Genomic DNA, 12,231 nt, shown 5'->3' with positions numbered 1-12,231 from the left:
TTGAACAAGAAAAATTAACCTATGGTGTTAGAAGTCATAAGTGGTTATCCTTGGGAGGGAGGACAGAGCCTGGAAGGGAGTATGAGGGGGCATTCTGGGTGTTGGGAATGTTCTGCTTTTTAATATGGATCCTGAGATGGGTCTGTTAAATTTGTAAAATTCACTGAGCTAGACACTTACGATTTTGCACTTTTCTGTTATGTATGTTATAGTTCAATAAAAAAGTTAAAATAAAATGAAACAAAGTTTCAAGTTCTGAAATTATATAGTACTTTTATAACACAATTTTCTCTCAGAGTAGCTTAATACTTAGTCTCTATCACATAACCACTTCAGGTTTTCTATGATTATATATTTTTTGCAAGTAAGAGAATAGCTGCTTATGATGTTCTATTCTACAAGGTATATTGTTTTCTCAGATGACAACATACATGACTATATTTCAAAACTTAGAAGAAAATAACTTACATCTTCCATATATTCTGGCTCTGATGCAGAGGCATCCCAACGATTATTCAAAATGAAAATATTAGGCTTAGAAAGCCGCTCATTCACCTTATGAAAAAAATGTTTTTCCTGAAAAACATCAAAAGCCCCACAGTATGTTAACTTTTAAAAGATATTTTATATTTATAACTAAAACCTTATTTTAATTTAAAAGTTTGAAACATTTAGACAATAGTGATCACCCATTGATAAAAAATCCCATAGCATTCTATGAGCATTAAACTTTCTAAAGATGAGAAAATTAACATATAAGACAAAAGTGAATATTTTCCTGCTTCTGCCATGAGTCTTTTTTAAAATTCAATATAACAAATACTTATCAGTCTCTACTATGTGCAGGACATAAAAGGAACTGCAGGATATAATCATTCATGTTCTTGAAAAGCCACCTCAAATCTTTTTTAAGAGTTAGGCTAAGTAAATTAAGAATAATATAAGACACTTGTACAACTCATCATAATAAACAATAGAGAAAGGTATATACCATAAATACTCTAAGTAAATGCTATGACTATTCAAAAGAAAGAGATACTACACCTAGCTAATATTAGGAAAACCATAAAGAAGGAAGTGGTGATAAAGATGGAGTTGAAAGTACTGGTAACAGAGCATTTTGAAAGATAAAAAGATGGAAGATGGACAAACTGTGGGCAAAGAATAGCATAAGCAAAGGCACTAAAATCATAATATATATCAGAAGTTTGCTTATCCAATATCCAAACAATGGAAGTATTCTGATATGGATTTTAAACTTTTATCCATTTTTTTTAATATCACCAAGTTATAAAAACCTGTCACTGCTGTCATAGCAGCCCGTTTATATGATATAGACAGGGCCAACCAAACACTAATAACAGAATGACAAAACAGATGTTGTTGGAACACCTGGGTTATAATGGTGCTCAGTCGTTTATATGTGTTTGATGAATAATTTTTTTAAATCATGATTTAGTTTTGCATATTGAATATCTAAACTCTGAAACTTTTATTCGGGAAGAGTCTGGCTCTAGATATTCTGAATAAATAATGCTCTAAGTGTGACAGCAGCTTAGAGTGTATATCAGGTAAGCTGGAACCTAGAGTGTATGCGGGTAAAGCTGGAAAAGTTTGACAAAACTGAAACTATGAAAAGCCTTGCCTGATAGATGGCAGGAGGTGGAGCAGGAGTGGTTTATACCTTACTCAAGAGACTTAAGTAAATGTCCTACCAACTTTGGCATCCATTCCCCCTGAGACACACAAATTACCAGAATTAATGTTGATATCATGTTTAACTGAAAAAGACTGACCAGAAGCTAGAGCCATCAAGCTCTAGATTGCTGTAGAAACCAAAGAACACTGTAGAAGACCAGAAATAGACTTTTTGGTCCTATGGAAACACAAACCCTTTCATTCACCCCTAATTTTATAGGTACTTTCTAATCCATGATTTGGATTCCCTCACTTTTCAGAATCAAAATGGATACCATTTCATTTCCTACAACCCAAACACAATAATATGATTAAATCCTACCGTGTTCATTAGGGTCGATTCAGAGTTAGCAACCAAAACGAAGACATCAGCATCTAAGCAAAACTTATCAATCCAGCTATCGAGTTCTGTAGTGACATCTGTGCCTGGACTAATGAGAGTGAAATAAAAATTGTATTATATAATATTTTTTTATAAAGAAAATTTGGGTTATAGAAAGAAGTTTTTTTTTTTAACTTTTATTTATCATTTGAAGTATAAAGGACAGTATTTCTACCAGTCATCTGTATAAAGCCTAGGAGATATTAACCCAACGATTTTTGAGAAAACAAGTAACATGGTCAGTATTTCAATCTTTCTAATCTCTATGCTTTGGAAGGCTGAAAGAGAAATACTGAAAAATATAGCAAACTAGGCTGATAATTAAAAATGAGGATGCAAGCATCTATGTCCAGTACAGCTCAGAGAAAATTTAAGTACTTATAAGCACAAATAAAAAATAAAATACCCTACAGTAGATATAATTTAATATATCACCTATACTATAAAACTTGCAGTGAAGGATTTCCCAACTGCATATGTTGACTGGTTGGTTCATGGATATAGTCTGGCCATGAAATAAAAGCAAAATTAGCTAATACTGTATTTAAATCAAATATTTTGATTTCACAAACATCTTCTCTCTCATCTGAGCTATTATTATTGATTACTTGAAACATTCTTCCAATTAAAAGGAAAGCCCATCATCAAAAACAAAATTACATAGAACACTGAAATTTTAACTTAAGAAAAAAAACAAAAGAGCACACCAGAATTTTAAAAATAATTTAAATACCTCTTTTGGCTAATGATATTGCTCAACAGTATTTATAATCATTTTATTAAGAACTAATGTAGTAGAAAGATTTTCAAACACATAATAAATGCAGATTAAAAGTGTTGAAAAAATCCCGAAAGCATTCTATTAATTCTTTAACAACAAAAAGCTATATGAACTGTCCAACAAAGTTATTCTGGGAAACTGTCTCAAGAACAACTCACTGCTGGTTAAGTAAAATATCTATTTAAAGCTATCTATCTAGATACCTAGAGTTAGACAGTACATAAGTCCCAGCCACTTATCCAAACTACAAAATTAGTCAAAAGAAACCAAAAAAGTGGCTATCCTTAAAATTTTTTGTTATAGAATTAGACTGATAAATTGGCACTTTTATAGAATTATTAGCAAACAAAAACCCAAACCTTCTCTGTACTTTAATAACCTAGCAAATGAGAACAAAGCAGCAATTGGATGGATGTTTTAACTGTTTATGTACCATATGCCAAAGTAAGTAGTATTATTCTATTAAATAAACTTCCACCAAGAGAAAACACAATTTGTACATAATTTTACCTGTCTACTAAAACCAGGTCATCTCTCAAGAGGGCACACTTTGCCTTTGGCCAAAACACATGTACAAGACAGCCAGCTTTCAAGTCTTTGTCCATATGAAGAGCATGAGCCAGCTGATTAACTGTCTACAGCAGAAGGGAAAGAAAAAAAAAACAAAACTCTATTCGTAATAAAATTTAATAAAAATAAAAAATACTATGATTTGGTACATTTATTTTTGCAAAACATGTGTACATAAGGTACAGCTTTGTTGGTTAGAGCACAGTGTCAAGGGTTTGGATCCCCATACCATCCAGTTGCAAAAAAAAAAAAAAAGGTAGAATTTTGAATAGTTTGAAATAAAACCATCTGAACAATCTTGAGAATTCTGATTTTTTATAATTACCAAGTAGAAAAAAAAGAGCTCTCTTGAAACAGTTTATTCATATCATTCTGCAAAAATAATCAGGGTTGGCAACATTCTAAATGCTCAGCAAATGGAACTCTAGCAATGGAATCCTATACAACTCCTGAAATTGATACTGGTTTTATGAAGTATTTGAGTTTTACAGTCTCTGCCCTTTTTGCCTATTTTTATTTTTTGACTCTTCTGAAATGAATGTGTATTGCTTAGTAATAAGGGGGAAATGTCACTATTAGAAGAAATGTCATTATTAAAATAGGTTTAAATATGCTTAAAAACCACCTAAAAATATGGCAAAGGCAATATAAGAGAAGGTTTAAAACATACTTGTCTTTTTTTTTTTTTTTGGCACCTGGCTGGTTACAGGGATCAAAACCTGGACCTTGGTGTTATCACTGGGCTATCTGGCCAGCCCTGTACTTGTCATTTAATAAAGGACTTTTCTCAGCAAGTAGTTACTCACACAAACCTGCTTGAAACCAATGATTGTGCTTTTTCCTTCCATTTAAATTCAGTAAAATATTTCTATTTCTCCAAATGACTTCTGACATACATTTATTTATCAAACTAATTTTTAATTTAATATATTTCATGTATGTGTTAAACATATAATAAATACAGAGGGTTTAAGATAAAATTAAATACATCAAGGAAAGAATGTCAACACACATACCTCCAAAGGGAAACATCTATTTTCAAATGGGCACAGCAGTCCTGACTGGGGCTGAAGTCAATTTCCACAGTGACAATGTTAGTTTTTTTTTTTTTTTTTTTTTTTTGCTTGCTTTCATAAACTTTTTGATAGATTTGTAAACTTACACTAAAATCTTGGTGCCTCACCTATAAAATTAAGACAATAAAAGCACCTATCTGACAGACCTGTGGTGAAGTCTGAGTTATTACAAGTGTTTAGAATACTGCCTGGTACATAGCAAGTGCTCAATGAAGTATTAGCTATTATTGTTGTGTTTCTTTTCCTAAGTAAACTACTATAGCGCAAGACTCAAAGTTTATTTATACCTCAAAGCAGGCCACCATTTGAGGAAAACAAATGAATTTGGGATTAAGGGAGGGAAGGAAAATGGCATGAAGGAAGAAGCCTGGAAGCAGAGAGCACAGATCAGGAAAAACAAAAGATGATTTCTTTAAAACATCACAGCACATTTTCCTCTGAGACTCTAAAACCACAAGTAGTTTGAATTCTGATTTGATAAAAATCTTAATTACAAAATAACAGTGATTCCTTTTTTGTATGGGTTAAAAGTTTAGAAAGTATTTTCATAAACATCACCTCATATTTTTCCTCATAACCAATATGAAGGGTATGCTCCTTCTAAAGAGATAAACTCAGATTGAGTTACCTGATCTTGGTCAAACAGCAAACTCACAGAACAAGGACTAGACTCATGACTTCATCTAAAATTTAGCAAAAATTAAAATGGCATGAATCTTTGTGTTTGTGGGAGGATGTTTAAACTTAAGAGAAAGTGATCATAATCAGAAACAGTGCCTTTACTAACTGCTTTCATTCCAGAGTCTGTGTACTAATTTTTCTTTTTATTCTCTTTTTGGCCGAAGAAGTCCACTGGTACCAAATTAAGAAATTTATGAAAGGTAGGGAATTGCCATTAGCCCTTACCTGATAAAGCTATAACATTTATTCATGAATATACTTACGAAATATATTGTAGGTGGAATATTTTCTAAAAACACAGACATGTATCAAAAACACATTCCGGGGTTCAACTATTAAAGCAAAGTTTTTTTTTTTTTTTAAAAAGATGACCGGTAAGGGGATCTTAACTCTTGACTTGGTGTTGTCAGCACCACACTCTCCCAAGTGAGTTAACCGGCCATCCCTATACTGGATCCGAACCTGTGGCCTTGGTGTTATCAGCACCACACTCTCCCAAGTGAGCCACGGGCCGGCCCTAAGCAAAGTTTTTTAAACAGACAAATTTTGAGATTAAACAGCAACACACTTCAATAATGTTCTCACACTGGAAGTATTAAAAAAAAAAATCTTAACCCTAATTTATTTTTATTTTAAGTTAAGGACAGGTTTTATTCTTCAACTAATTTAGCTCTGATACAAAATATTTTTGGAGAATTCAAAATATTAGTAATGGCTTTTAAAGTTATCAATAGAAATATCAACAGTTCTTCCATATCCAGCAATGCAAACATCTCATAAGAATTTTTTAAAATGAATAAGGACAGTGTTTCAAGTACATTATGTTGCTAAAGGTTAAATATACCTTCACACTCTTTTTTTCATCTGATCCTTCTGTCATAAGATAGGCTTTATCTCCATCAGTTCCTTCAACACTGAGGAAGCAATTCGTTGTATGGCCAATCCCACTAGGGAGAACTTTATCCCACAACATTGCATTGATAACAGAGCTCTTCCCACTGCTTGTCCTGAAGAATATACAAAATCATGAAAAACAAAGCATAACAGTAAAAAATTTATTCCTTCACTGGCTCTAAGACCAACTTTTTAAGAATTCAAATCTTATTAAAATTTCATCAGATTGCATCTTTTATCAAAAGGTTGATAACTTACGTAAATATTAACAATGTGCATTTCAGAAAAAAATGAAATATAGAGAAACAAACCCCATATTTCCCATAAAGCTATCCTTGACTTTTCAGCCTTTCTTGTTTCTTGTGGCCATCTGAAATCACAGGTTAAAATTGTGTGACATTCCTCCCATCACAAGATGGGGTCAAATGTCCCATCTCTTTAAATCTTGGCCGGTTTGTAATCGCTTCAACTAATACACTTCAGAAGTGACACTGGCTGACTCCAAGGCTAGGTCATAAAAGGTAATACAGCTTCTGTCTTGTTCACTGAACACATGCTCTTGGAGCCTTGCCATGTAAGAAGCCCAATTACTGAGTCTGCCAAGCTGAGAGGAATTTTGCTGCACTGCAAAGAAGTCAAACTAAACAGAGAGTTTTGAACAGGTACTCTAGTTGACAGTCTTAGGCTTCCCAGCCCAGGTACAAGACATGTCAGTGAAAGTTTCAGATAATTCCAACCCTCAGTTACTGACCACCCCCAACCTTCATGTCTTCTCAATTGAGGCTCCAGATATCACGGAGCAAAGATAAGATATCCCTGCTGTATCTGTCTGAATTCTTTTGTTTTGTTTTGTTTCTTTCTGTCTGAATTCTTGACTCATGGAATCAGTGAACATAATAAAGTGGTTGTTTTCAAGTTCCTAAACTTTGGGTAATTTGTTATGTAGTCAGAGTAATCAGAACACTTCCAATGGCACTGAAACCCAAGGAACACCTCTTACTCACTTCAGAAACTTGCTTTCCAGTCAACCCAAACCCCAGAGGCCATTTGGAGCCTTTTGCTTCACTGCAAAAACAGCATCCTATCTTTACGGTAAGAGTCATATTTTACTTATATTCTGGATATCATTCCCAACTCCCTTCCCAGTGATCCATCTCACCTTCATTACCTCAACATTGGCTTCTATTGCCATTATACAACATCCTGCAAGGACACCTATGACTTCCCTTAAAATTAGTCCTTCCAAACACTGCATGAAGCCTTTCTACATGACCTTCAAGAGTAGTTTGGGCCCCCCAACCTCGTATCAGAATCATCTGGAGAGTTCATTAATGATGCACATTCCTCAGGTGCTCTTTGAATCTAGAGAATCAGACTCTGTGGGGGTGCTCCCAGGGTCATTCTTAAGCATACTAAAATTTGAGACACCCTTCCCAAAACATTAAAAAAACAACAAAAATTCTATTGTGCAAAAACTTTTTCTCCTTTACTCTCACACTCAACACAGAACCTTTCTGTGACCAGATTATGGGATTTTCCCCGACACGCCATGCAGTTCCCCAGCAGAAACCAACTTGGTGTCCTATAATGCATTTCTGACACTGGAGGTAGTGTTAGATCCCACAGATTAGGGGCTCAGTCCCACAAGACTGTCCCTCACTTCAGACAACAATCACAATCTCAGGTTGTGACCTGCACTGTTGACCCATTAGGTATAAATCAGGGTTCCCACATCCTCCCTCCTTGGGTTCAATAATTTGCTAAGATGGCTCACAGAACTCAGTGAAACACTTTCCTTATGTTTACTGGTTTATTAGAATGAATATTATAAAGGACAAAGATGAACAGCTAGATGAAGAGATGCTGGAGCATCCATGCCCTCTCCAGGAACGCCACCCTCCCAGCACCTGGAAGCTCATCAATGTTAAATTTTTATAAAGCTTAATCTCCAGCTCCCCAACCCCTTTCCTGGAGGTTAGTGGGTGGGGGGAAAGTTCCAACCCTCTAATACTCTAATTAATTGGTCTTTCTGGTGAATGGCCCCATCCAGAGGCTACTTAGGGACGCCACCCTAATCACCTCATTAGCATACACTTAGCAGTGATCAAAAGAATGCAGAACTCCTTACCATCACTTATAAGGTCCTTCACAATCAAACTCCTACTTACTTCTCTACCCTCTTCTTTTGCCACTGTTCCTTAATGCCCTAAATTCAACTACTTTTAGTTATCCACACTCACTATGGTTTTCCTCTCCCTTTCCATTTGTGGCTCTTTGCAAGGAAGGGGCTTTTGGACCTTTTTCGCATCCAAAGCTGATACCTATTCTCTTTTCAAGTAGGACAGCTGAGCCATCCCCTCCCTCTACAGGAGGCCTCTTCCTTCATACTCCTACTCCATCCTAATCTAATGCAGAGCCTCTTTTATGAAGTTATCTCATACCAGACTCTGTGTAAGGCCTGAGAGTAGGGTTAAGTGGGAGTAGCAGACAATAAAAACATAAACAAAATGGAGCTTTATGAAAAGTTTTGAAGGACATAAACAGTGCTAATAGAGAATAACTGGAAATAATTATAACAGAGAATAACTGAAAAGGAACACTTTAGATAGAATGATCAGGGAAGGCTTCTGAAGTAGTAACATTTAGGATTAGATCTGGAGAGTGAGAAGGAGTCAGACATATATAAAACAAAGCAAGGAGAATTCTAGGCATAGGAAATTCGAAGTGCAAAAGCCCTAGGCTAGAAAATAGCTTAGAAAGGCTATGAAGTTAATTTAATGAATAAATGCCTCTATTGTACTGTTAATAAAAATTAAAGGAGGCCATTGTTTTGGACTGCTTCTGAGCTAGGCCCCAACGTACCAGACTATAAGCCAAAATGGAGTCACCCCTGCTAAAGTTCTAAGTCACCAAACCCAAGTTGTTGTCTGACCTTCCTGATCTCTGTTCTCTGTCTAATCTCTCCTGAAAAATCAGAAGAAATAAGCAAATTTCCCAAACAGGCCAGTTTAAATCTTCAATAGGCATGATAATAACATTCCCTCTATTTAATCCTAACACAAAAGTAACCAGTTTTTTTTCTATTTTTCTGTCTCCCTGTCTCGCCTTACAAGGAAAGTAACTTTGAAATAACCAATATGCTTTTCGTTCTTTGTTTTTGCTTTCTTCACCCCTTTTTCTGTCTATAAAGTCAATCTTTTTTGCTCAGCTCATTGGAACACTTATTCTATTTTATGGAATGAAGTATTGCCTGATTCTAAAATCACAATAAAGCCAATTGAGATCTTCAAACTAAGTTTGTTGTAATTTCATCCTTTGATAGTATATAGCACATGATATTTGAGTAACCAAGTATGTGGATAGTTACTTGTCTATGCACCCCTAGTGCCTAACAGAGTGTGATGCACAGGTAGTTAACAAATGATTGTCAAATGAATGTGAAGTGGCAGAGATAATTCTCATTCCTGACAAGTTACACTGACATATGGTGCTTCATACACTCTCTTTGGGAATCATGGACTTGACAATCTTTCTAGAAAACATACCTAGTAATTAATGTAAACTTAAACCATAAGCATAATTTGTGACTTACTCTTTTATCTATATTTCCATTCTTATAACTGGCTAAAAGCCAATTTTTAGAGATGAGAACCCTTAAAAGGTTAAAATAAAAAACTAGAACTGACCTTCATAAAGCTTCATCTCATACAAGGAGCTAGCTAACTTGAACAAATTCTTTTACATGCTAATACCTTTAACAACACAGGTCGTAAATGTCATGTGGCGGTGGGGAAAGGAAGGCATATAACTTGCTGAAACATCAGACATAAAAACAGGGATATGACCAACAAAAGCTAATTTCTGGAAACTATACTGCTATGGATTGAATGTCCCCCCAAAACTTAACCCCCACAGTGTTAAGAGGATGGGAAATCCTGTTATGGTAACTGAAAGGTGGGGCCTTGAAGAGGTGATTAGACTGTGAGGCCCAGACACATATAAATGGATTAATCCATTGATTATCAAATGGTTGTCATGGGCATGGTTCTGAGGGCTTTAAAAGGAGGAGTTAGCTCTCTCTCAGCTCCACCATCCTCCATGTGAGACTCTGCAGCATTGTCTAGAGTCACTATCAACAAGGCCCTCACCAGGCATGTTCCCTGGACTTTGGGCTCCCCAGCTTCCAGAACTGTAAACGATAAATATTGTTTCTTTATAAATTACCCAGTTTCAGGTATTTCTGTGATAAGCAACAGAAACAGACTAATATACTAACCTTAAAATAATAAAGGATTACCTGCCAAAAAATGCCACTTTCATGTGTCTCCGAGATAGCACCTCACCAATGATGGAAAGCTTATTTTTATACCCCTGTATTTCTACCAGATCATCTTCAGTGGCTATTCGATCAAGTTCTGGATTGTTACATGTTGCTGCAAAATTGAAATGGTATTAGAAAAAGTGATATAAATGAATATTGAGTTAATTACATAATGGAATACCTAGATTGAATATATTCTGGCTTTGTTCTCTATTAACATGCCATTTGAAAAATAAAAATGCCCACAGAATCTGAGTATTTGGTAAAAAGTACATGCCCCATCACAGTGGCTCATGAGAATCCTGCCCAAAAGAATTTCAAATATACTAAAAATTGCAAAGGCCTACTCAATATTATTCACGTAGGTCTCAAAAATATAAACTACCTACCTGAGACAAATATACATTTCTAAAGAGAGAAACTAGAACCTAATACCCACTTATTATTGTTCCATCCTGACTGGATCTTCAGATCTTGAGTTGAGACGGAGGATCCATATGCTAAGAAAGAGTGAAGTTTGAATGGGAACCCCTCAGAAATTAAAATACGCTTCAAGATCTCCAAGCTAGGAAAGACCTTGCCACTTTTCCACTTCTTGTCTGCTTCCCACGGGGTTGGAGTGAAAACACACTTAACATGAAAAGGCAGAGAAAAGAGAATTACAGATTGTATCCCATTCCTGTCAGGTTGAGGGTATCTTCCCACCCTAGCCCTAACCTCTCCTCCTCCATGGATGGAGGTAGCTGGAAAAGCCTGGGTTTAAAAAGTAGAAAAACCTAGAGCCAGCCCATGGCTCACTTAGGAGAGTGTGGTGCTGATAACAACAAGGCCATGGGTTCGGATCCCTATATAGGGATGGCCGGTTGGCTCACTTGGGAGAGCGTGGTGCTGACAACACCAAGTCAAGGGTTAAGATCCCCTTACTAGTCATCTTTTAAAAAAAAAAAAAGTAGAAAAACCTTTCTGTTGTGTTTATATTTCAGGAATAGGAGAAAACCTGACCTTTATATTCTTATCACCTCTTTTTGACAGTAAAGACTTGAAGATTCATTTGGCTATCTGGATGGTCCTAATTAGAGACAAACACTGTTCATGTAATTAACTTTAAGCTTTTCATCTCATCATACTTTTCTAGTGCATTAACAAAATATGTCCAATTTGGTGAATAATAAAAAACTGGCTTAACTATCATTACACTAACTTTTGCTTGTCATTCTATTCTTGCTCTTCTATATTCCTCATTTGTTTCTTTTTTGCAATATTTTTTCTGAGGTTCTAGAACCAGTAAAATCAAATTCAGACTCTAAAACTGCCATTTAACTAGCTCCTAACATAATGCTCAATCTATAACAGACTCAATACACAGAAGATCTAACTTCATTTTCACTTTCAATCAACTTTTTTAGAAAAAAATGTTTTCAAAAGTTGCCATGCCAGCTCAAATTCTTTCCAAATTAACATAAAGATTCTATACCAAAAAAAAAAAAAAAAAAAAAAGATTCTATACCAGTACTTTTTTCCCCCCTCATTCAACAAAACTTTAATTGTTTCAAGTTTCGTGTTTGGGACACAATGATAAGGCATGGTCCCATCCCTAAAGGAGCTCAAAGTCTGGTAAGGGAAAGTTAGAAAGGACAAGAAAAAAAAGTATGATTCTACCAGCCTATCTAATGTTTCCTACTGTCACTGGAGAAGTTCACAGAATCCCTTCCTTTTCACTGTATACTTGATAGGCACATAATCTTTAGAACCAGAAGAAATTTCAGTAGTTATCCCCATAGAAGTATTCACTAACAAGACATTCCTCATCACCTTTGTTTAGACACTC

The 12,231-nt window shown here is 35.4% G+C and overlaps 1 protein-coding gene across 4 annotated transcripts in view; it reads right to left on the bottom strand.

Annotated features, from left to right (window-relative positions):
* MFN1 (mitofusin 1) overlaps positions 1–12,231 on the bottom strand; it is a 38,550-nt gene that overhangs the window by 24,596 nt on the left and 1,723 nt on the right. For all 4 annotated transcript variants that reach the window (XM_063111433.1, XM_063111443.1, XM_063111451.1 and 1 more), the window contains exons 3-7: positions 10,380–10,515; positions 6,033–6,195; positions 3,372–3,496; positions 2,021–2,129; positions 469–576 (exon numbers count right to left, since the gene is read on the bottom strand). In XM_063111433.1, coding sequence (XP_062967503.1) covers positions 469–576; positions 2,021–2,129; positions 3,372–3,496; positions 6,033–6,195; positions 10,380–10,515 — 641 coding nt within the window. The remainder of the gene's footprint in view (positions 1–468; positions 577–2,020; positions 2,130–3,371; positions 3,497–6,032; positions 6,196–10,379; positions 10,516–12,231) is intronic.

This window comes from Cynocephalus volans, chromosome 1, assembly GCF_027409185.1.
Source record: "Cynocephalus volans isolate mCynVol1 chromosome 1, mCynVol1.pri, whole genome shotgun sequence".
Taxonomy (NCBI): Eukaryota; Metazoa; Chordata; class Mammalia; order Dermoptera; family Cynocephalidae; genus Cynocephalus; species Cynocephalus volans.
This window is presented reverse-complemented; position numbering and strand designations above follow the sequence as displayed.